At 35.3% G+C, this 21,736-nt stretch overlaps 1 protein-coding gene across 2 annotated transcripts in view; it reads right to left on the reverse strand.

The window, feature by feature from the left end:
- Positions 1-574: 574 nt before the first annotated feature.
- The window catches only part of LOC132552769 (ATP-binding cassette sub-family C member 4-like), a 117,074-nt gene continuing 95,912 nt past the window's right edge, over positions 575-21,736 (reverse strand). For both annotated transcript variants that reach the window (XM_060216957.1, XM_060216958.1), the window contains exons 9-25: positions 18,267-18,377; positions 16,167-16,256; positions 15,675-15,866; positions 15,020-15,201; positions 14,522-14,618; positions 14,135-14,344; positions 13,143-13,318; positions 12,262-12,536; positions 11,850-11,929; positions 10,055-10,205; positions 9,289-9,519; positions 8,960-9,060; positions 8,480-8,677; positions 7,491-7,646; positions 6,975-7,237; positions 6,685-6,790; positions 575-4,050 (exon numbers count right to left, since the gene is read on the reverse strand). In XM_060216957.1, coding sequence (XP_060072940.1) covers positions 3,436-4,050; positions 6,685-6,790; positions 6,975-7,237; positions 7,491-7,646; positions 8,480-8,677; positions 8,960-9,060; positions 9,289-9,519; positions 10,055-10,205; positions 11,850-11,929; positions 12,262-12,536; positions 13,143-13,318; positions 14,135-14,344; positions 14,522-14,618; positions 15,020-15,201; positions 15,675-15,866; positions 16,167-16,256; positions 18,267-18,377 — 3,234 coding nt within the window. In that variant the 3' untranslated portion in view covers positions 575-3,435. The remainder of the gene's footprint in view (positions 4,051-6,684; positions 6,791-6,974; positions 7,238-7,490; positions 7,647-8,479; positions 8,678-8,959; positions 9,061-9,288; positions 9,520-10,054; positions 10,206-11,849; positions 11,930-12,261; positions 12,537-13,142; positions 13,319-14,134; positions 14,345-14,521; positions 14,619-15,019; positions 15,202-15,674; positions 15,867-16,166; positions 16,257-18,266; positions 18,378-21,736) is intronic.

Consider the following 21,736-nt stretch of genomic DNA (forward strand, 5'->3'; position numbering starts at 1 on the left):
AACGTCAAGTACATATTTGAATGAATGAAACCGTAGCATGTAGGTTACAGCAACACAACTTCAGAGTCTTCAGTGATGCTAAGGGTCTAAATTTTGAAACCTAGAAAGCGAAGGAAGAAAATTCAAAGTGATCCAAAGAAAAGTAAAAATCTAGATGGGGAGGTGCTCTAATCCTATAATTAAACTAATTTTGTTATTTTTACAAATCAGATAATTTCAGAAAAACATCAAGTATATATGACCCCCATACAATTGAACCGACTTGGTGGCCATTCATTCCAAAATGCTGCTGGCTCAATATGTCATTTTCCGCTATGGAGAAGTTGTTTAAATATTTAATATTTGACCTCTGTGGCCTACAAATAGGTCAATGTCAGTCATTTAAAAATATTCCTGACCTAAATTAATGACCCTAGCCATTTTTGGCTATTGAGAGGAAACTAAAAATTGATGCCAGAGGAAAAAATGTATGAAGATATTTCATCACAGTTTAGATATGTTATATATGGTTAGTTTATCTAATACAAAGATACCTAATTAATATTTTAAGAAAGAGATTCAACAAAAGTCAACATGATTGAAAACATTTTCCATTTATTCTTTGTATACATTTCAACAATCAAAATGCAAAATCATTCTTATGTATATAGATACAACTATAATTATGAAATTAACTAGTAATCACCTTTCAAATTACAAATGACCTACCATAACCTTACATACATAATTTTTCTTTCACAGTCATATATTTATATATATTACAACATCTGACATTCAAGGGAATCTTACTCTATGGTTATAAAAAACCAAAGTCTTGTAGGGTGAATACAGTGAAACCTGTATGAGGGACCACCATACATAGCTGAATATGCTTGGAGTCATCTATGCTATAAGTAATAATCATGATCACTATCCTGTATAAGGACCCATCCTGTGACATATGAACTTCCAAAAGGTGGTCTTTCCATATCAATTCGACTGTGTTACACCCACAAGTATTACCGGGAATATTCTCTGTGTATCAAGATGGAATTTAATTTTACAAACAGAATTTTTATAATTTGTATTCATTTTGAACAGTCTAATGTCCTGCTGAAATAAGTAATTAATTTTTAACTGAAGATGTACACAAAATGATGATTACAAGTAATGGAGACACTTGTGTATTTTGTCAGCATACTTTATAAACAAAAAAATGTATTAGTCCATTATCAAAATATGCAATCCAAATAAAGATTTCTTCTTTCTAAAAGCTTGATATTTTAAAGAAAATATCTGCATTATTGTTTATTAAATGCAACTTAAATATGAGTGTCTGCAAAAACTGTCCATAATTTTAAAAATTCTTTTTAAATGAGTTCCCTGAACAATATACATTGACTAGCACTCTGTATAACGCAAGAGTAACACAAACAAAAACTGATTCAAGTGGTCAAATGGCGATGAGAAAGAAAGATGAAACAACACCAGCTGGAGAATGTTCCATTAGTACAATCACATGCACAGTAAGTAACGATCTATGTTACAGAATACATATAATTATGGCAAAGCAGGTAAATGTTTTTAGTAAATCACATACAGAACTTGATCTAATAGACTCTTTCCTGGTCCATCCTTGAGTTATGATTGTCTGAAGACAAAAAAGAAAGTCTATCACATAATTTGGAAATTTTCCATCTATGATCTACAATATTTTAGAGGCAAATTTCAGTAAAGAATGAGTTACTTCCCTTGAAAAAAGCATAATGTATTATATAGTAGATTGAAGCAATTAAAGCCAATCACCCATGACCATTTTTGACAACTGATAAACTACAGTCACCCGCATATCCTGCTTTACTGACCTGACCACAACCAAATTGTTAAATATACATGTAACTAAAGCTTTAACAATTAATAATATCACGCGTACTTTCACCCACTTTGGAAACAAGGCACTCGTCCTTTTTAATGTTCACATGGATTAACATCAGCTGGAATTCACTAAGTTTCAATACTTTGAGGATATGTATGTATAAAACACAAAGTAAAAAAAAATCAGCAAATTATAGTCATGATTGATATACTATTGACTTCAGAATTTTGGCAAGCTTGAATTATAGTGTGTTCTCCAAAGTCAACAGAACAGCATCCAACATACTTTATATGTATGTAACTTAAACAACATATAATATACAACAGTAGCATTTAATGTCTTTCCTTTGCGAGCTATCTTAAGCACTACAAATTCTTAAATCAGGTTGTGTTTTTTTGTATTGAGGCTACATATTTAAAGGAATCACTTAAAGCACATTATTTACCAAATCCTACAACAAAAAGGAAAAAAGAAACGAGGAAAAAAAAAAAAAAAGGACAAAAGATTTCAACCCTCCCAAAATGAAAAAAAAAAGATCAAAAGTCTCTAACTTCGAGAATGATTAATACAATTTAGTTAAAGAAAACCGTTGATGACAGATATGATGATTTACTGTTATCTATGTATTTAGCCAATAATATACATATATATCTATATATATATTTGTAAGCAAAATCCAGGGTTCAGCTTTTCCTCTAACATAAATGCACCTGAACTCAAAGCCTAGCTCTAAGTATTTCAGTGTAAACACATATATATATACTACATGTAACAGTGTATCGAGTCCACGGGGAAGCTTCCCATTAATGTGCCTACACCCAAAGCCTAGCGTAATATACTTTAGTGTATATGTAATCCAGGGCTCAGCTTCCTATCAATTTTAATGTGCCTACACCCAAAGCCTAGCTTTATGTACTTCAGTGTATGTGTAATCCAGGGCTCAGCTTCCTATCAATTTTAATGTGCCTACACCCAAAGCCTAGCTTAATGTACTTCAGTGTATATGTATAGTGAATCCAGGGCTCGGCTTCCTATCAATTTTAATGTGCCTACACCCAAAGCCTAGCATAATATACTTCAGTGTATATGTATAGTGAATCCAGGGCTCAGCTTCCTATCAATTTAATGTGCCTATAACCAAAGCTTAGCTTAATGTATTTTGATATATGTTATATGCATCAGTGTATTGTATCCAGGTCCCAACTTTTAAATATGTTTTACATGAATAAGTATACTGAAAATATATGCATCAGTGTATTGTACCCAGGTTCCAACTTTTAAATATATTTTACATGAATAAGTATACTGAAAATAAAGCCCTGCTTTTCTAAAAGTATTCTACAAATATTTGTATACTGAAACCAAGACGGTCAAATATACAACTACAACAAGTTAGTATCAAAAGAACAAATTCAAAACTCACATTAGTAATATTGGTAATCAAATTCATATGAAAACAAGAAAAACAACAGCGCTAGAGAAGTATGGCTCTCTTCTCCAAAAACTGTGCAGTAAACAAATCGAACTGTGAACAGCTGATGCCAAACAGTCATAACCTTATAACTAAACAAACATGAACATTATAACTGAGTGTTCATGTCATTTTCAGCTATATTCTGTCCTTTTGGTATAAGATGACTGGATTCTTCTTTGGATTGCTCCTCTTCACTTTCATCATCATCATCATCGTCCTTATTTTCATTTTTGGTTGGTTCAACAGTTTGTGAGTGTTCCTCGCCTTCTGAGACTGCTAACAGGGGTTGAGACTCGAATGCAGCTTCAGACTCTAGGGCTGTGGGACTACTAATGCCACTTTCATTCTCTATCACTGTATCATCATCAGCATCTCCTTCAACCGATCTATCTATATGATTTGTTTGTACTTCTTCCTTATTCTCTTCATCAGAATCATCAACGTTACTTATCTTACTTGTATCCGTATCAAACACACTGTCATCCAGTTTTACATTGTGATCAATATTGTTCTCTTTTGATTTGCGTTCATCATCATGTACAGAGGAAAGCGTAGGAATGATTGAAGAAATATCGGCATGGTAACAGTCATGTGCCACTTCTAGAAGGTGCTCTGCTTCATTCTTCCCGGTCTGTTGTACCATTCGGTAGAAATGTCCATCTTCGTCTTGTAAAAGGACATATGGTTTGTTGAACTCCACTATGTTACCCTCATCCAGCACCTAATTAACATACAGCCAAAGGATTTATATTTCATATCAAACTGAGAGAGAAGATGTCTGTGAGACATGGATACCACCTAATCCAATACACTAACTGGAATCTGATCAGGTGTATGCACCCTCATAAAAAATGGCAGTGGGAAACCTTCTGGGGAGTTCAGTAAAGTTGCGATAGGTCCTGTGATAACTACCAGACGACCTACACTTACCACATAACTAACAAGTTCTGATGGACCCTGTGATAACTACCAGATGACCCACACTTACCACATAACTAACGAGTTCTGATGGACCCTGTGATAACTACCAGACGACCTATACTTACCACATAACTAACAAATTCTGATTGACCCTGTAATAACTACCAGACGACCCACACTTACCACATAACTAACGAGTTCTGATGGACCCTGTGATAACTACCAGACGACCTATACTTATCACATAACTAACAAGTTCTGATGGACCCTGTGATAACTACCAGACGACCCACACTTATCACATAACTAACAAGTTCTGATGGACCCTGTGATAACTACCAGACGACCCACACTTATCACATAACTAACAAGTTCTGATGGACCCTGTGATAACTACCAGACAACCCACACTTATCACATAACTAACAAGTTCTGATGGACCCTGTGATAACAACCAGACGACCCACACTTACCACATAACTAACAAATTCTGATTGACCCTGTGATAACTTACAGACGACCCACACTTACCACATAACTAACGAGTTCTGATGGACCCTGTGATAACTACCAGACGACCTATACTTACCACATAACTAACAAGTTCTGATGGACCCTGTGATAACAACCAGACGACCCACACTTACCACATAAGTAACAAATTCTGATTGACCCTGTGATAACTTACAGACGACCCACACTTACCACATAACTAACAAGTTCTGATGGACCCTGTGATAACTACCAGACGACCTATACTTACCACATAACTAACAAGTTCTGATGGACCCTGTGATAACTACCAGATGACCCACACTTACCACATAGCTTACAAGTTCTGATGGACCCCTGTGATAACTACCAGATGACCCACACTTACCACATAACTAACAAGTTCTGATGGACCCTGTGATAACTACCAGATGACCCACACTTACCACATAACTAACAAGTTCTGATGGACCCCTGTGATAACTACCAGATGACCCACACTTACCACATAACTAACAAGTTCTGATGGACCCTGTGATAACTACCAGATGACCCACACTTACCACATAACTAACAAGTTCTGATGGGTCCTCTGATAACTACCAGACGACCTATACTTACCACATAACTATCAAGTTCTGATGGACCCTGTGATAACTACCAGACGACCCACACTTACCACATAACTAACAAGTTCTGATGGACCCTGTGATAACTACCAGACGACCTACACTTACCACATAACTAACAAGTTCTGATGGACCCTGTGATAACTACCAGACGACCCACACTTACCACATAACTAACAAGTTCTGATGGACCCTGTGATAACTACCAGACGACCCACACTTACCACATAACTAACAAGTTCTGATGGACCCTGTGATAACTACCAGACGACCTACACTTACCACTTAACTAACAAGTTCTGATGGACCCTGTGATAACTACCAGATGACCCACACTTACCACATAACTAACAAGTTCTGATGGACCCTGTGATAACTACCAGACGACCCACACTTACCACATAACTAACAAGTTCTGATGGATCCTCTGATAACTACCAGATGACCCACACTTACCACATAACTAACAAGTTCTGATGGACCCTGTGATAACTACCAGACGACCCACACTTACCACATAACTAACAAGTTCTGATGGATCCTCTGATAACTACCAGACAACAAACACTTATCAGATACCGGTAACTAATGAGATCAATTACTGAATGCAAATGTTTGTAAGACATATGATGTCACATGACTCTCTTGGCAGTGAAAATGTTTGAGACACAAAGTTCACCTGCCTGATAATTAAATGACTGATTAAACAGCTGTGATATGTGATAAAAAGAATCTAGAATTTTAGACCATGCAATACTGATTGATGACTCAAGGAAAAATGGCATATGTTTTACCAAATACTTGATTTGTTTACTAAATTCAATACCACATTACCTTTCATCTGAAGTCCTCATTTTTCTAAACAGAATCCTAACAATTCTTGTACCATCAAGAATTATTATAACATTATCTTATTGACCGGAGTGTTACATACAGAGCATGGCATTATATTATCCAGGAATAGAATTAACATGAAGGTTTCTGTAAAAATGGTAATGTTTTATCATAACAAGATCTTAAACAAATTCCAATTTGATATGAAATTTATGAAAGAACTCCAAGAATTTTATATTTTAGCAAACCTTTTGTAAGATAAAATAAAAATTTTGACATGTCTAATTAGAATGAAATTTTAGGTTTTTTTTCTCTATGGTGTAACATCATTATATCATCTAAACCAGATATTAAATAAGTTATATCACACATGTGTAATATGCAACAATATTACATAGACATACAATAAAGAAATTCATTTCTCTATCTCTGACAAAATGTAAACTAGATTACAAACTCTGGTTTTTGTAATATCTTACCAGAACTCGGTCAGAATCCATGATAGTGTTGAGACGGTGAGCGATGGTGAGAACAGTACACTGACGGAATTTTTCTCGTATTGTCTGCTGAATGAGCTCATCAGTCCTGTAACATGAAATAGGATCACAGAGTTACCTCCCTTGGCAGTTATTTAACTTGCTGTGTTATATTATATGAAAACAAGAGCCTTCAGGAAGAGATTGAGCAAAGGGAGGAATAGGTAAGTGATGAAATACTATATGGTGATTTTACAGGTTAAAATGGTGGCATCAGAAACATCTATACCTACCTAGGGTCAACATTAGCTGTTGCCTCGTCAATCATGAGAACACGATTCTTTCTGAGGATGGCACGAGCTAGACAGATGAGCTGACGTTGTCCCACACTGAAATTGATCCCTCCCTCAGACACTTCAGCCTCCAGGCCTTCAGGGAGCTCCTCCACAGCTGATTTCATCTGGACCTCCTCAAGGGCGTTCCAAAGGTGAGGGTCATCATGGTTACCAAATGGGTCAAGATTTTTCCGTAGTGGACCAGTAAATAAGACAGGGTCCTGTAGGCAGCAGCATATAAAATGAGAATTATCAATGTTTGTGAAATTAATCTGACAGAGTGTGTATTCAACTGTTATGAAGATTGTCTCGCTGTATCATAAATCGTTGTCTTTTACTTGATAAATAGTAATAAACAGAGCAGTGGTTTTGGTTTGAATGATATGTGGTATCACCCATACCAGTGATATAGCTGATCAATTTGATATGTACTAAATGGACAATGATCAAAAACTGGCACTTTGGTAACATTACCTGAGGTATAATAGAGATATGCTTGCGAAGGTCATGTAGCCCGATCTCCTGTATATTCACCCCATCCAACAGTACTTTCCCAGTAGGCTCCGTAAGACGAAACATCATAGCTATTAAGGAGCTCTTTCCTGCACCTGTTCTTCCTACAATGCCAATCTGAAAAAAATATCTCAAATCAGTTCGGAAAACAAGCGTTATAATCAAACCTAAGACACATTTGAATGTATGAGTATTAACTTATCCACTGAAGACATTAATCCTAACTAATATAGAGAAATTCCATATCAAATAGTTTCATTTAACGGTTACTATAACAAAATATTGAAAACTAATCAATTTGAAGTGATTACTGAAGTCACCATCTGTGGATAGTTTGACCTACCTAAGTATGGCTATATTATAATGCCTGATAATAAAGACACATATCTATAGTACTCAGAAACATCAATGAAGATAAAAACTTTCTTGAATACCACATAACATTATTGATTTTTCCTCAGAAGTAATACATAATTATGTTTTTTGTTTTTTTGTTTTTGTGGTTTATAGCCATGACAGCAACAAAAGTTTAATGAAATTCAGTACATACATGGTTTGAATGCATAAATAACGAAATGATAGTTTTAAAATGAATGTGTGTTTCGTGTCTTATAAGTGAATGTATTTCAATCATGTTAATAAGAGTTAACTCCCTGATATTCTTGTGTAATTTAGCAACCTGAAGGTAGAACTTATATTGGTGTACTTGCTATTTTATCCAATTGTCTTGTACCAAAATTGTATATAAACTACCCTTGAGATGAAATTTACAAGTCTTTATACACAACAGCAGCTTAAATCCTGGTTAACTTTTCCCACCCCATGATACAGAAGGAGAAATGTTTGATGACCTGGAGTCCAGACTTGGAGCACTAACTACCTATTTAGGTCCCTTGATACAGAAGGACAGATGTTTGAAGCCCAGGGGCTCAGATTGCTGCACTTTTTACCTTTTCCCGTCCTTTGATACAGAAGGACAGATGTTTGAGGACCAGGGGTCCTGACTTGGAGTACTGGAGACACAGGTTCTCTCCCTTGATTTCTCCATTCTGTGGCCACTCCGGTGGAGGTTTGCGGTCCTTTGACGAGTCTAGGTCAGCCTCCATGTCGAGATGAGAGTAGTCAAGGACACGTTCCACAGATATCATCTACAATACAGGATAATCGATGAATTGGTCACTTTTTCTATAGTTAAATCATCTACATTACTGTTAACATTTTAAGTTTTGAGGGTTCTTCAGGATGGAGTAAAAAACTTATACCCTGTAAATAAAATCAGCCATTTGGCTTCAACCTTTCGGTGAAACAAAAATAATTAGAATTCAATTTTTTCTATTTGTAGGAGTAATTTTTTTCAATATGACAGAATTCTTATCTTTTCAGAATCAGAATTTGTAATTCACAGTACTTGTGTTCGTGAGAGTATTTACCTGATTTTCCACCTCTGCACTCTGTCGCACTGCCCACTGGAACATACCCATCAGGGTCATCGCATAGGTCAAGGACAGGCCAACCTTCCCAGCATCCATGTCTGGAGGAAACCAATAGACACTATATATAACATCAACATAACATCAAGGACATAAACCTATATAGTACATATAAAGTTGTAGATAATTACAGTGGTAAGTACACATAGTGTTGTTATAGAAATATTTCTAACATTTTGCTTTAATATGACATCAATTCTGAAAGTCTTTGTTGGCCATAGAGCCAACTGTTATTCAAAATAGCACCAGAAAAGAGGATCAAAACTAACCTTTTGACATGAGGACGGATAGAACTGCTACAATGGTGACAAAAATCGCACAAATCCAGTCGAGTCTGACGGCAAGCCAGCGACTTGTTGACAAAAACATAAACCAGGCCTCTGAGTGCAGGTCCTGGTGGTTGTCAAACTCTTCCATGAACTTGTCTTGTACAGAAAATGCCCGGATTGAGTGCAGACCTTGTAGGGAGGCACTAAGGTGGGAAAACACAGGACTGCGTGCTGTGAAGGAAGCATCAAAAGAAAAATTAATATCCGAAAGACCATATGATACCAATTATTAAAATAATCATCCTGCAACAAACCTCTGGTAATATTCACATATCTTGACTCCATGTAAGAGGGGAGAGTTGGCTATTCACAGGACAACATACATCTAAATTTATTATGTCGGACATTACGAGGCCTGGGCTCAATGTGACATATTTATAGTACACACAATATCATGTATATTGGTGCTTTCACAAGTTTACATTTATAAAATACTGCATTGATACAAATTTTCATAATGGGCTTGAGCAACTGACCCTGATTTGATAAAATACTGCATTATTACAAATTTTCATAAGGGGCTAGATCACCTGACCCTGCAATATTGAACCTAAACAATATAAAATTTTAGATTCAGAAAATATCTTAAACAGCCATGAGAATTATGCTTAAAAGAAATTTATACATTGTAACATAATAACAGTTCAAGTTCTGTGTGTATGACTTTACCTAACCAGAAACCATATAAATATCAGTGGTAGCTTACTTGTGCCTTCCAGTCGCTTGATATGCCGAGATGTCCTGATGTGGTAGGTACGTGTGATATAGAAAACTATACACAGTGGCACCAGAGGGATAAACACCCATGGATTTACAATACACACCACCAACACAATTCCCATAATCAGCAGGAAACACTGATAAAATACAATTTCATCTATGGTGAATTATCTGATGCCTAGAATGGAAGTTTCGATCGACTGTTACAAAACAAAAAGGCATTGGATGTTTTACGATTCTCACTTTTGTTTTCTAAAAGGATTTATTATGGTGATTAAGCCTACCAAATTTAAAACGATTACCTGGTCAGTTGAAAATTGTGGGAGACAACCGCTGGACAAATCAAAGTTTACAGTGACTGATAATGCCATACATCATAGTGTGTTCTGTTAAAATTTGACGCATCTATAAAATTTCTTTGATTTCTACTGCTATCATTCACAAATGATAACTTGAAATGGATATCAGGGATAGCAAATTGAACTGTTTTAAAATATTCTAAATTTTCTGACACTGCATGAGTTTTGAGCATCATTTGTTCTAGAAATTTTGTGAGTTCATTCATCAGGAAGATAAAGTATGTCATTGGATCCTTTGATATTGACTTATGACTATCGAAATGAATGAAATGTTGAATTTGAGGTTAACATACGAGGGTTGATTGATAAGTTATGAGCCAGTACAGCAGGAATTTTACAGGAAAGAGCACATTCTATTCTTACAGAAGATCTTGCAATGAGAAAGCTCTCAGCCCATTGGGTACCAAGACTTCTGATATTTGATCTGAAGCACACCAGGTGGACTTCGTCACGTGCTAACCTTAAGCATATAAGAGGCCGATTCTGCTAACACTCTGTAGAGGTTTGTGACTATGGATGAAATGTGGGTCATCATTTTACCCCAAAAGCCAAACAACAGTCTAAATAATGGAAGCACCCTGATTCACCCCTGCCGAAGAAAGTCAAAGATGTTCCATCAGCTGGAAAGGTTATGGCCTCCATTTTCTGGAATGCTGATGGTAGATTATCAGCAAAGGGGGTAAACAGTAATGGCACATCTTATGCATCACTACTCAGGCAGTTAAGGGAAAATATCAAACTCAAGCGCTACGGAAATCTCAGTAAAGATGTCTTGTTCACCCAGGAAAATGCACCTGTTCATAAGTCTGTCATTGCCATGGCTGTCATTAATCACTGGCTTTGAATTGATTGAGCATCTGTCTTATTCGCCTGATCTCATTTTTTTCAGATTTTCATCTATTTCCAAAATTGAAAAAGACCAATTCCTGTACCCAATTTTCAGTCATATAGTCATATAATTATGCCATACATGCAGTGGAGGACTTTCTGGACAGTCAAGAAAAGTGGCAATGAGACCCCTAAACATCACGGCAAAAGTGTATAGAACCTGAAGGGGATTATGCTAAAAAATAATGCAATTACATTCCAACTTACGCCCCAACTTGTTTGCCAAAAGTTGAACCCTTTAATATGAGGCTCACAACTTACCAATCAGCCTTCCTACTATTAAACGAATATAAAAAATCTTGCATGAATTCAAAATAATCCAGTGATACCTTTGACCCTTTAACCTTGACCAAAAACTACCAAACTGTAACCAACTTAAGGCCACTATGGCGTTGATACAACCTTAAATCTGATGTGAGGCTCATGAGATATCTTATAACATTTTACCATGGACAGATGGATCACTACACAAAGCACTATATAAACAGCCTCCCACAATAAAAGTTTGTATGTGTACTGTAATCAATGATTTACCTGGATAAAATCAAAGAATGTGATAGGAAGCATGTCGTCCATGTGGCCGGTGTCTTTTGAAAACCTGTTTAGGATACGTCCTAACAAGCAAGAAAAACAGAGAAAAATGAAAAAACTTATCAAATTATGCAGTCAGTAACTGAACAATAGTAAAGTTGAGATCAAGATTTCTTAACTTTTTTCAGTACATGTCATCAATTACATTACACATATTTCTATAAAAAATTTGATTTAACATGTAATTACCAAAAACCTTCAATTAGTAAAGCCCTGTAAGAACTAATTTTCATAAAGCTGTTTAAAAAGGACATTATTTGCAAAATGTTAAAGAATGAATTTTTACAAGATAAAGTGCCACAAAACGACTTTAACAAAGTACAGAGAATGACAGTTAATGAAGAAGGATACTCACCAACTGGATTGGTGTCAAAGAAAGCAATAGGCACACGTAGTAATCTGTTAAACATGCTATTGTGAAGGTTCATGGAAGCATCCACCGCGACCTTGAAAAACATGAGAGCTCGTAGGATACCAAAGAGGAACACAGCCACAATGATACCGGTGAAGATGTAGATGTTCTGATGTGTGTCAACATAAGGGATGGTAATGTTTGTTATATTGTGTCCTAGGTCTCGTAGAGCCTGATCCTGTACGATCATATAGTGACGATATTCCTCCTGGTTTGACCTTTCAAAATGAAATCAAAGGTAGGGATGAGTTTTCAATTACAAGCACATGCTTTAAAAGCTGTCTTTTCTTCTATCATTAAAAATTGTGAAAATGCTGAAATAACCTAATATTTCTTTAATTTTGATGAGAATTTACAAGTTTTAAATTCAACAGTGGGATCTATAGTCAAAATAATGTTCAAACATAACATATAGAACATCATCTGAATAATACAGATGTAATAACAAAGGAAAAGCTGATATATTCACACGCAATCTGTCTCAGCACACCGACATACAGATAGACACGCAATCTGTCTCGGCACACCGACATACAGATAGACACGCAATCTGTCTCGGCACACCGACATACAGATAGACACGCAATCTGTCTCGGCACACCGACATACAGATAGACACGCAATCTGTCGGCACACCGACATACAGGCACACTGACATACAGATAGACACGCAATCTGTCTCGGCACACTGACATACAGATAGACACGCAATCTGTCTCGGCACACTGACATACAGATAGACACGCAATCTGTCTCGGCACACTGACATACAGATAGACACGCAATCTGTCTCAGTACACTGACATGCAGAATTAAAGTCTCACCATATTGACAGCCACCAATCACTCATGACATAAGCTGTCTGTGCCAGCAGGTTCAGCAGAACTAAGATGGTGAAGGAGAAGATTCCTGAGCCTGCCTTGAAATAGTCGAAGTACACCCTCCAGCCAATCGTGCCTCCCTTCCTCTCCTCCTCCTCTGGGAGCTGCACAGGCTCCGGCTATGATAACATTTTTTTATATTTCAATCAAACTTCTCTTATCCAATGTAAGAATACAAAGAATATTATAAGAAACTATAATGTACCTGTCAACATAACGTTTCAAATCTCTGCAAATTAGCATCATATTACAACAACAGTAATCATTTTCTATAAATAGTTACTGTGACCTTGACCTTGAAAGTCCGTAACAAGTACTGATACAAGGTATTGTTGTAGCTGACTTTCAAATACAATTTAATCAAATTCCTTTACGAAAACAGTGATTCAGGACAGGACAGAATTAGAGGGACATAAGTAACATTATGTTTCCTCTCACTATCCCTCTATGATGGATTGGTAGGGGTGGGGGGTCTGTTTACACAGATTTACTGTAAAAGGTTCAGTTTCCATATGTTTTACTAGATAAGGATCTGTGTACATAGGTTTTATCAGATAACAGGTTGAGGCGAGTTTTACTTGACAAGGTTTACTGTGTAAGGATCAGTCTGCACTGGTTTTACTGGGCAAGTGTCTGTTTACATCGGTTTTATTGGGCAAGGATCAGTTTACACAGGTTTATAGGAGAAAGTAAAGTTTTTGCATATTTACATGATATGGGTCAGTTTATATTGGTTTTACAAGAAAAAGATCAGTTCACACAAATTTTAATATTAGACAACAGTCAATATACACAGATTATACAGGTCAGTTTATGCAGGTTTAACATAACAAGGGTCCGTTAAACTTGGCAAGGATCAAGTCACACAAGTTTTACAAAGAGAAGAAATTCTTCACTTTTTTGTGTTTGGTTTAGTCCTGTTTTACCAGATATACCTGAAACTCTGTGCCAATCGAAGCGAGAGAGATGCTGGAGCCAAAATCACTTGGCCCTGGGGAACGGGATATGTGTGAATCCAAACGCTGAAGGATCTGTTGTTTCTCCTCAGTATCCTCCTCCTCATCCTTCTCCGTCTTTAAAAGTGAGGAAAAGTCTACACCTGAGGATGCCATCTCCTCAAACGTACCCTGGCCCAGACATTCCCCCTGAGGAACAAGTTGTATAGTGAACCACAAATTAATGTAAATGACGAGTCACAAATGTTGAGTGTAGACAGACCACTTAACACTAGCGTATACTCTAATTAAAAATGGTACAACATGCTTTGCTTTCTTCAGAGGAAAACAGTTTCAAACCTGAAAGTATTCTTATAAGCCACTTACATCCTTGAGTATAAGGACCTCGTCAGCTTCAGCTAGGAACTGTAGCTGGTGTGTAACCAGGATGACTGGTTTAGACTTCAGTACTCCTTGTATAACACTGTAAAACAATTATCTTTTTAAAATTGTTGATGACGAACAACTTCCTCTTAAATTATAGAAATGATTTTATTTTCAGTACTTCTTGCATAACAAAACAAACAGATTTTTTACATATTGTCGATGATGGGCAGTTTCCTCTAAAAGTATCACAATTATTTTATTTTCAATACTTCTTGTAAAACAAAACAAACAGATTTTTAATATATTGTTGATGATGGTCAGTTTCCTCTAAAATTATCACAATTTCATTGCTGTATAAAACCTCTGACGTCGTGGACATTCAGTTATTTGTATAAAAAGATATCTGTGCACTAGTCACCTAACTGTATTCTGAAGATGCCTCCATAAAGTTGCACTCGTAGTGGCATGTGGAGATACAAAAGTACCAGAACAACTTACTTTTCAAACAGATGTCGACTAACGGCGGCATCTACTGCACTGAGTGGATCATCTAACAAATAGATATCTGCATCCATGTACAGGGCTCGTGCCAGACTGACCCTGGCCCTCTGACCCCCACTTAAACTAACCCCTCGGTCCCCAATCAGGGTACTGTCACTCTGAGGCATCATATCCATATCCTTGGTAATAAAGGTGGAATTTCAGTTAATCAAAGTTTGAATTAATTAACAAAAAATTTTTTCAGAAAAAAATCAAAAATAAAATTTATATCTTAAAAAGTCGAAACTGTGACCTCATGTTCATTTCCGATTATAAATGTTGGGATTTAAAATGTACCAAATTATCTGTATATATATATTATACCAAAGTATTTGTATATATGTAAGGCTTTAAGGCTTGGGGATTTTCCAATTTCCAATTTCCATTTCAAATTTTAGGGTATGTTATGGCTTAATATCAAATTTAGAATGCTTTAGTGACAAAAGAAAACAGTCTTTTCAAGAGTGTGTAGTGTTTGGTAAATACTGGCATAAAATGGAAACATTACTGTATGTTGTGTACAGAGTTTTAACAGTACAGAAGCTGCCATATACATTCTAGTAATTTCAACTTCCAGTCTATCTAATTCCTCAGTATATAGTAAAACCTTTACCTTGTGAAGGGCACATGCCTTCAAAACTCTGTTGTACTTTCTGCTATCAAATGCATTCCCAAACACAATGTTTTGACGCAAGCTTGCAGAGAATACCCATGCTTGTTGGGACACATATGCAATTCGACCTTTGACGTCCACCTTGCCCTCTGACAGGGGAATTTCCTTGAGAATGCTCATGAGCAACGAAGACTACAATTACAATGGAAAGTTCAATATATTTAGTGGTCTTCCATTAACTGAATCTTGTGGCTAATACAGACACAAATACAGTGTTAATATCATCTTCATATCAAATTCACAAAACCAATTCACATGATCAACAAAATAAAACGCTATATTGTCTAACTAGACCAATTGCTGATCATATTCAATAAAAAGTATATAAAGGGTTTCTCTTACAGGTTAATCATACTTTAATAAAGCCTTTTGCATTATTCAAATTCATAATAGCCAGGAAGGAATGGCTCAACAAATTCATTTCTTTTTTACCTTGCCTGCTCCCACTGGACCTATCACAGCCAGAAGTTTTCCATGTCCCACCTCAATAGATATGTTCTTCAAAGTTGGCTGCTCAATATTCTGCAGGAGACCACACACATAAATATTATAAATTATTCAGCTATTTTCAAGGGTTTAATTTTTTCTATTTTCAAGAATGGAATGAAACTGGACAAAATAAATACTTTTAAAGTAATAATTTACGGAGAAAACTATTTTCCTTTGACGATGTCCCTAAAAGATGATATTTTTTGTATCAAGATTCTTATTAAACCTACAAAACTTTCAGTAGATGAGAGCAACGACCATTACAGAAACCAAATGTGTCTTAATGGATAATCTTAGAGTCAATGTTTTCAACTACTTATAATGCACTTTAATATATTTGTTGTTGACTAAAGGTGACAAAACAATTGTGTCTCATAAATGGATGTTCACTTATAGCAGATACAGATTAAAAAGAAGTCACCTCTGTTTGGAGTGATCAACAAAGTGGCATACAAGAAGGTAACAAATAAAGTAAAAAAAAAAGCTTAAATAGTTTAATGTATACATAAAGACGGCTAATAACAGTGTTTCAATAAACAACATACTTCTGTCTTATCATATACAAATCAGAAACATTTGTTGTGATGGGACAAATATCAATGTTACATCTAATTTGAAACTTCATGTTGTAGAAAATACTTTTTGCGATATTGTAGAAACTTCATTTCCCATTGATGTGACCATGCTTGCTGAAGAGATGGCAAGTGGCACAAAAAATTAAATGTGGAATAATAAGTGCCTAGTGTTTTCAGAATAAAGAGTACTCAAGATTGTCTCAAACTATCCCTCAAGTCTTAAAAAGTACAGAACTTGAAACCATTAAAAATAAGAAAAACAAATGTCATAATAAAATCATAATGAAATCAGCATTTCTTTAAATCTTTAAGAACGAAAAATTAAATGGTCAAGAATAACATGAAAAGTCCATGTGCTCTTATTTTTCTAGACTTTATATATCATTGAGACTTTACACATACTGTAAGACCTTTATACATCATAAAGACTTTACACATACTGTAAGGTCTTTATATACCATTAAGACTATACATACTGTAAGACCTTTATATATCATTGAGACTTTACACACACTGTAAGACCTTTATATATCATTAAGACTTTACACATACTGTAAGACCTTTATATATCATTAACACTTTACATACTATAAGACCTTTATATATCATTGAGACTTTACATACTGTATGATCTTTATATATCATTGAGATTTTACATACTGTATGATCTTTATATATCATTAAGACTTTACATACTGTATGATCTTTATATATCATTGAGACTTTACATACTGTATGATCTTTATACATCATTGAGACTTTACATACTGTATGATCTTTATATATCATTGAGACTTTACATACTGTATGATCTTTATATATCATTGAGACTTTACACATACTGTAAGACCTTTATATATCATTGAGACTTTACATACTGTATGACTTTATATATCATTAAGACTTTACATATATACTTTAAGACTTTACCTTTATATATCATTAAGACTTTACATATATACTGTAAGATCTTTATATATCATTGAGACTTTATGATCTTTATATATCATTAAGACTTTACATACTGTATGATCTTTATATATCATTGAGACTTTACACACTGTAAGACCTTTATATATCATTAAGACTTTACATATATACTGTAAGACCTTTATATATCATTGAGACTTTACACATACTGTAAGACCTTTATATATCATTAAGACTATACATACTGTATGATCTTTATATATCATTAAGACTTTACACATACTGTAAGACCTTTATATATCATTAAGACTTTCCCTATACTGTAAGACCTTTATATATCATTGAGACTATACATACTGTATGATCTTTATATATCATTAAGACTATACATACTGTATGATCTTTATATATCATTAAGACTTTACACATACTGTAAGATCTTTATATATCATTAAGACTATACACATATACTATATATATGAATATATCTATATATCTGTAAAAGACTGAAATTCTTCTTTGGATTCACAAATCTTACCTCATCCCACTTGGCTGTAATATTATCAATTTTGACCAGACAATCTCTAATCTGTGGTCGGATACCCATATTGGGCTTCTCCACTTGAAGTTCATCCAGGAGTAGAAATTTCTAAAAGATTAGAGTAAAAAATCCTTAGTTAAAATATAGATTGAAATTGTTGGAAACATTAAAAACAAGAATATTTTCATTGTAATTACGATTAACTGAAGGCGAATTTAGAAAATGAATGCATTTCTTTGAAAGTAACTTATAAAAAACTCAAAGAATTTCCATCAATTATAAATCTGTGTTTTAACCAGAAAATAGATTTTGAATAAGTTCAAATCTAGGCATGATGTATTTGCAATCAACATGAATAATTTAAATAGAACGTTTCATCAGGGCAAATATTGAAATTAATTAAAATCAACATGCTTTCAAATCAGATCTATGATATATCATACTGTATTGCAAATAACATAAACAAAACCCACTTCATATTTCCCTAAAGTCCTGTATAAACATCTCCCTAAAGTTGCATATAACAAAACTCCATATCTCCCTGAATGTGTGTATTACAACACTCCATATCTCCCTGAATGTGTGTATTACAACACTCCATATCTCCCTGAATGTGTGTATTACAACACTCCATATCTCCCTGAATGTGTGTATTACAACACTCCATATCTCCCTGAATGTGTGTATTACAACACTCCATATCTCCCTGAATGTGTGTATTACAACACTCCATATCTCCCTGAATGTGTGTATTACAAAACTCCATATCTCCCTGAATGTGTGTATTACAAAACTCCATATCCCCCTGAATGTGTGTATTACAAAACTCCATATCTCCCTGAATGTGTGTATTACAACACTCCATATCTCCCTGAATGTGTGTATTACAACACTCCATATCTCCCTGAATGTGTGTATTACAAAACTCCATATCCCCCTGAATGTGTGTATTACAAAACTCCATATCTCCCTGAATGTGTGTATTACATCACCCCATATCTCCCTGAATGTGTGTATTACAACACTCCATATCTCCCTGAATGTGTGTATTACAACACTCCATATCTCCCTGAATGTGTGTATTACAAAACTCCATATCCCCCTGAATGTGTGTATCACAACATTCCATATCTCCCTGAATGTGTGTATTACTACATTCCATATCTCCTGAATGTTTGTTTTACAACACTCCATATCTCCCTGAATGTGTGTATTGTGTGTATTACAACACTCCATATCTCCCTGAATGTGTGTATTACAACACTCCATATCTCCCTGAATGTGTGTATTACAACACTCCATATCTCCCTGAATGTGTGTATTACAACACTCCATATCTCCCTGAATGTGTGTATTACAACACTCCATATCTCCCTGAATGTGTGTATTACAACACTCCATATCTCCCTGAATGTGTGTATTACAACACTCCATATCTCCCTGAATGTTTTAAAAAGGCCTAAACCAATCTTTAGAATACGACTATCTTGTGTAAGGCAATTTAAACATTACTGGATACACGTTGCAGCGCAATTAATGAAGGACAATCTGGTTTAATTATTTCAGCTCATACTGAAACAATGTAAAACATTTTGTCAATTCCTTCACTTACAATTCCAATTGTTTGAACATCTTGTTAAGGACATCTAACGATTGACAGTGATAATGGGATTACATTAATTGCTCCATGTGCTCACTACATTGAAAGTAAATGCTGTGGGAAGCTGGTTGTTAACGACTAATGTAAGCAATTAAAGTCACCAAATTATACATATTTTTTTCATTTAATTAGCATTGAGTGGGTGTGGTTTCTTCCATGTCTTGCTGTCACATCGTGCTTGTGTCCAGACCTTGACACAACTTGAGGCCCCAGTCTCTTTACAACATGTGGTTGGTAAAAGGAGCATATGTTGGTATGGGAACATGTTTCAAAACACATCATGACAAAATAATCACACCAAGACTGTCCAAATTATGTCAATAAATAATTGTAACACATAAAGATTTGCTTTGGAAGCATCAATGATGGAATTTCGATAAGCATCAATCTGTAGCCTTAAGTCTCTAGTCCCCAATGACGGAGTTTCGATAAGCATCAATCTGTCGCCTTAAGTCTCTAGTCCCCAATGACGGAGTTTCGATAAGCATCAATCTGTCGCCTTAAGTCTCTAGTCCCAATGACGGAGTTTCGATAAGCATCAATCTGTCGCCTTAAGTCTCTAGTCCCCAATGACGGAGTTTCGATAAGCATCAATCTGTCGCCTTAAGTCTCTAGTCCCCAATGACGGAGTTTCGATAAGCATCAATCTGTAGCCTTAAGTCTCTAGTCCCCAATGACGGAGTTTCGATAAGCATCAATCTGTAGCCTTTAGTCTCTAGTCCCCAATGACGGAGTTTCGATAAGCATCAATCTGTCGCCTTAAGTCTCTAGTCCCCAATGACGGAGTTTCAATAAGCATCAATCTGTCGCCTTAAGTCTCTAGTCCCCACTCAATAAAGTGATACAATTTTTTGAATATCAATCAATGCTTAGTGCCGCCCAAACAACAGCAGACATGCTTTTCTGCACTTAAATGAGTTCTTTGCTGTCGTATCCCATTTGATAAAGAACAAAATAAAACCTGCCATTTTTTAACAATGAATTGAAATTTGTTTCAAAAGATAATTCTATTCTAACTGATTGATTTATTTTTCAATATCATAAACATGTCATAGCCTTTACAGGCAGCACTTTTTAAACACTTGATCGTAAGTTTGGGTAACGCCAACTTTCTTAGTTCAAACTGATCTATTTTCACAAGAATAACTTTATACAGTTCCAATAGGTTCAACAATTACCATGTAATTTTGTTCAAACTGAGATAAGGCTTACCATACATGCAAAAAGTTAACAACAGCATTGAAAGCAATACATCATTATCAGACTGAGAAAAGCATACATAAGTTATTATAAATGCTTTACATTACGCAGTAAAACCTGCTTAAAAGCAACAATCATCTGTCAAAATGGGTCATCAGTCAGCAGGCACTTTAAGGCTATACTGACTGAGCCAATCTGTACAATTTCATTGGCACATTCAGTCTCTGATCATGGTCTGCAGTAGGTGACCAACACAGGTTTGACTGTATTTAGCAAATATTTAATTGTTCAGAGTAAGATAATTTGGAATATTGTTCAGTACGACCTGCCATCAATTATGTGACTTGCTTAAGAATAATTATTCTAAGTTACACTTTGGCGTAACACAACTTAAAGTTGTTGATGGCAGTAACTGTTAGTCCATGTATATATAGTCAAAGCAACATTAGTAGAGGATAAGGATCGACAGAGGCCAAAACTGAGTACTGTAAAAATAAAGGCTTAATGTTAATCAGGTACTTATTTTAAAATGTGATAAGGAACAAGTTCCTGGTATATAGGAGGATTGATGGAGGTTCAACTTACATTGCATGCTTTAAGAAAGATC

This window comes from Ylistrum balloti, unplaced genomic scaffold (assembly GCF_031769215.1).
Source record: "Ylistrum balloti isolate Yb309-2 unplaced genomic scaffold, AGI_CSIRO_Ybal_v1 Utg370278, whole genome shotgun sequence".
In the NCBI taxonomy this organism is placed as follows: domain Eukaryota; kingdom Metazoa; phylum Mollusca; class Bivalvia; order Pectinida; family Pectinidae; genus Ylistrum; species Ylistrum balloti.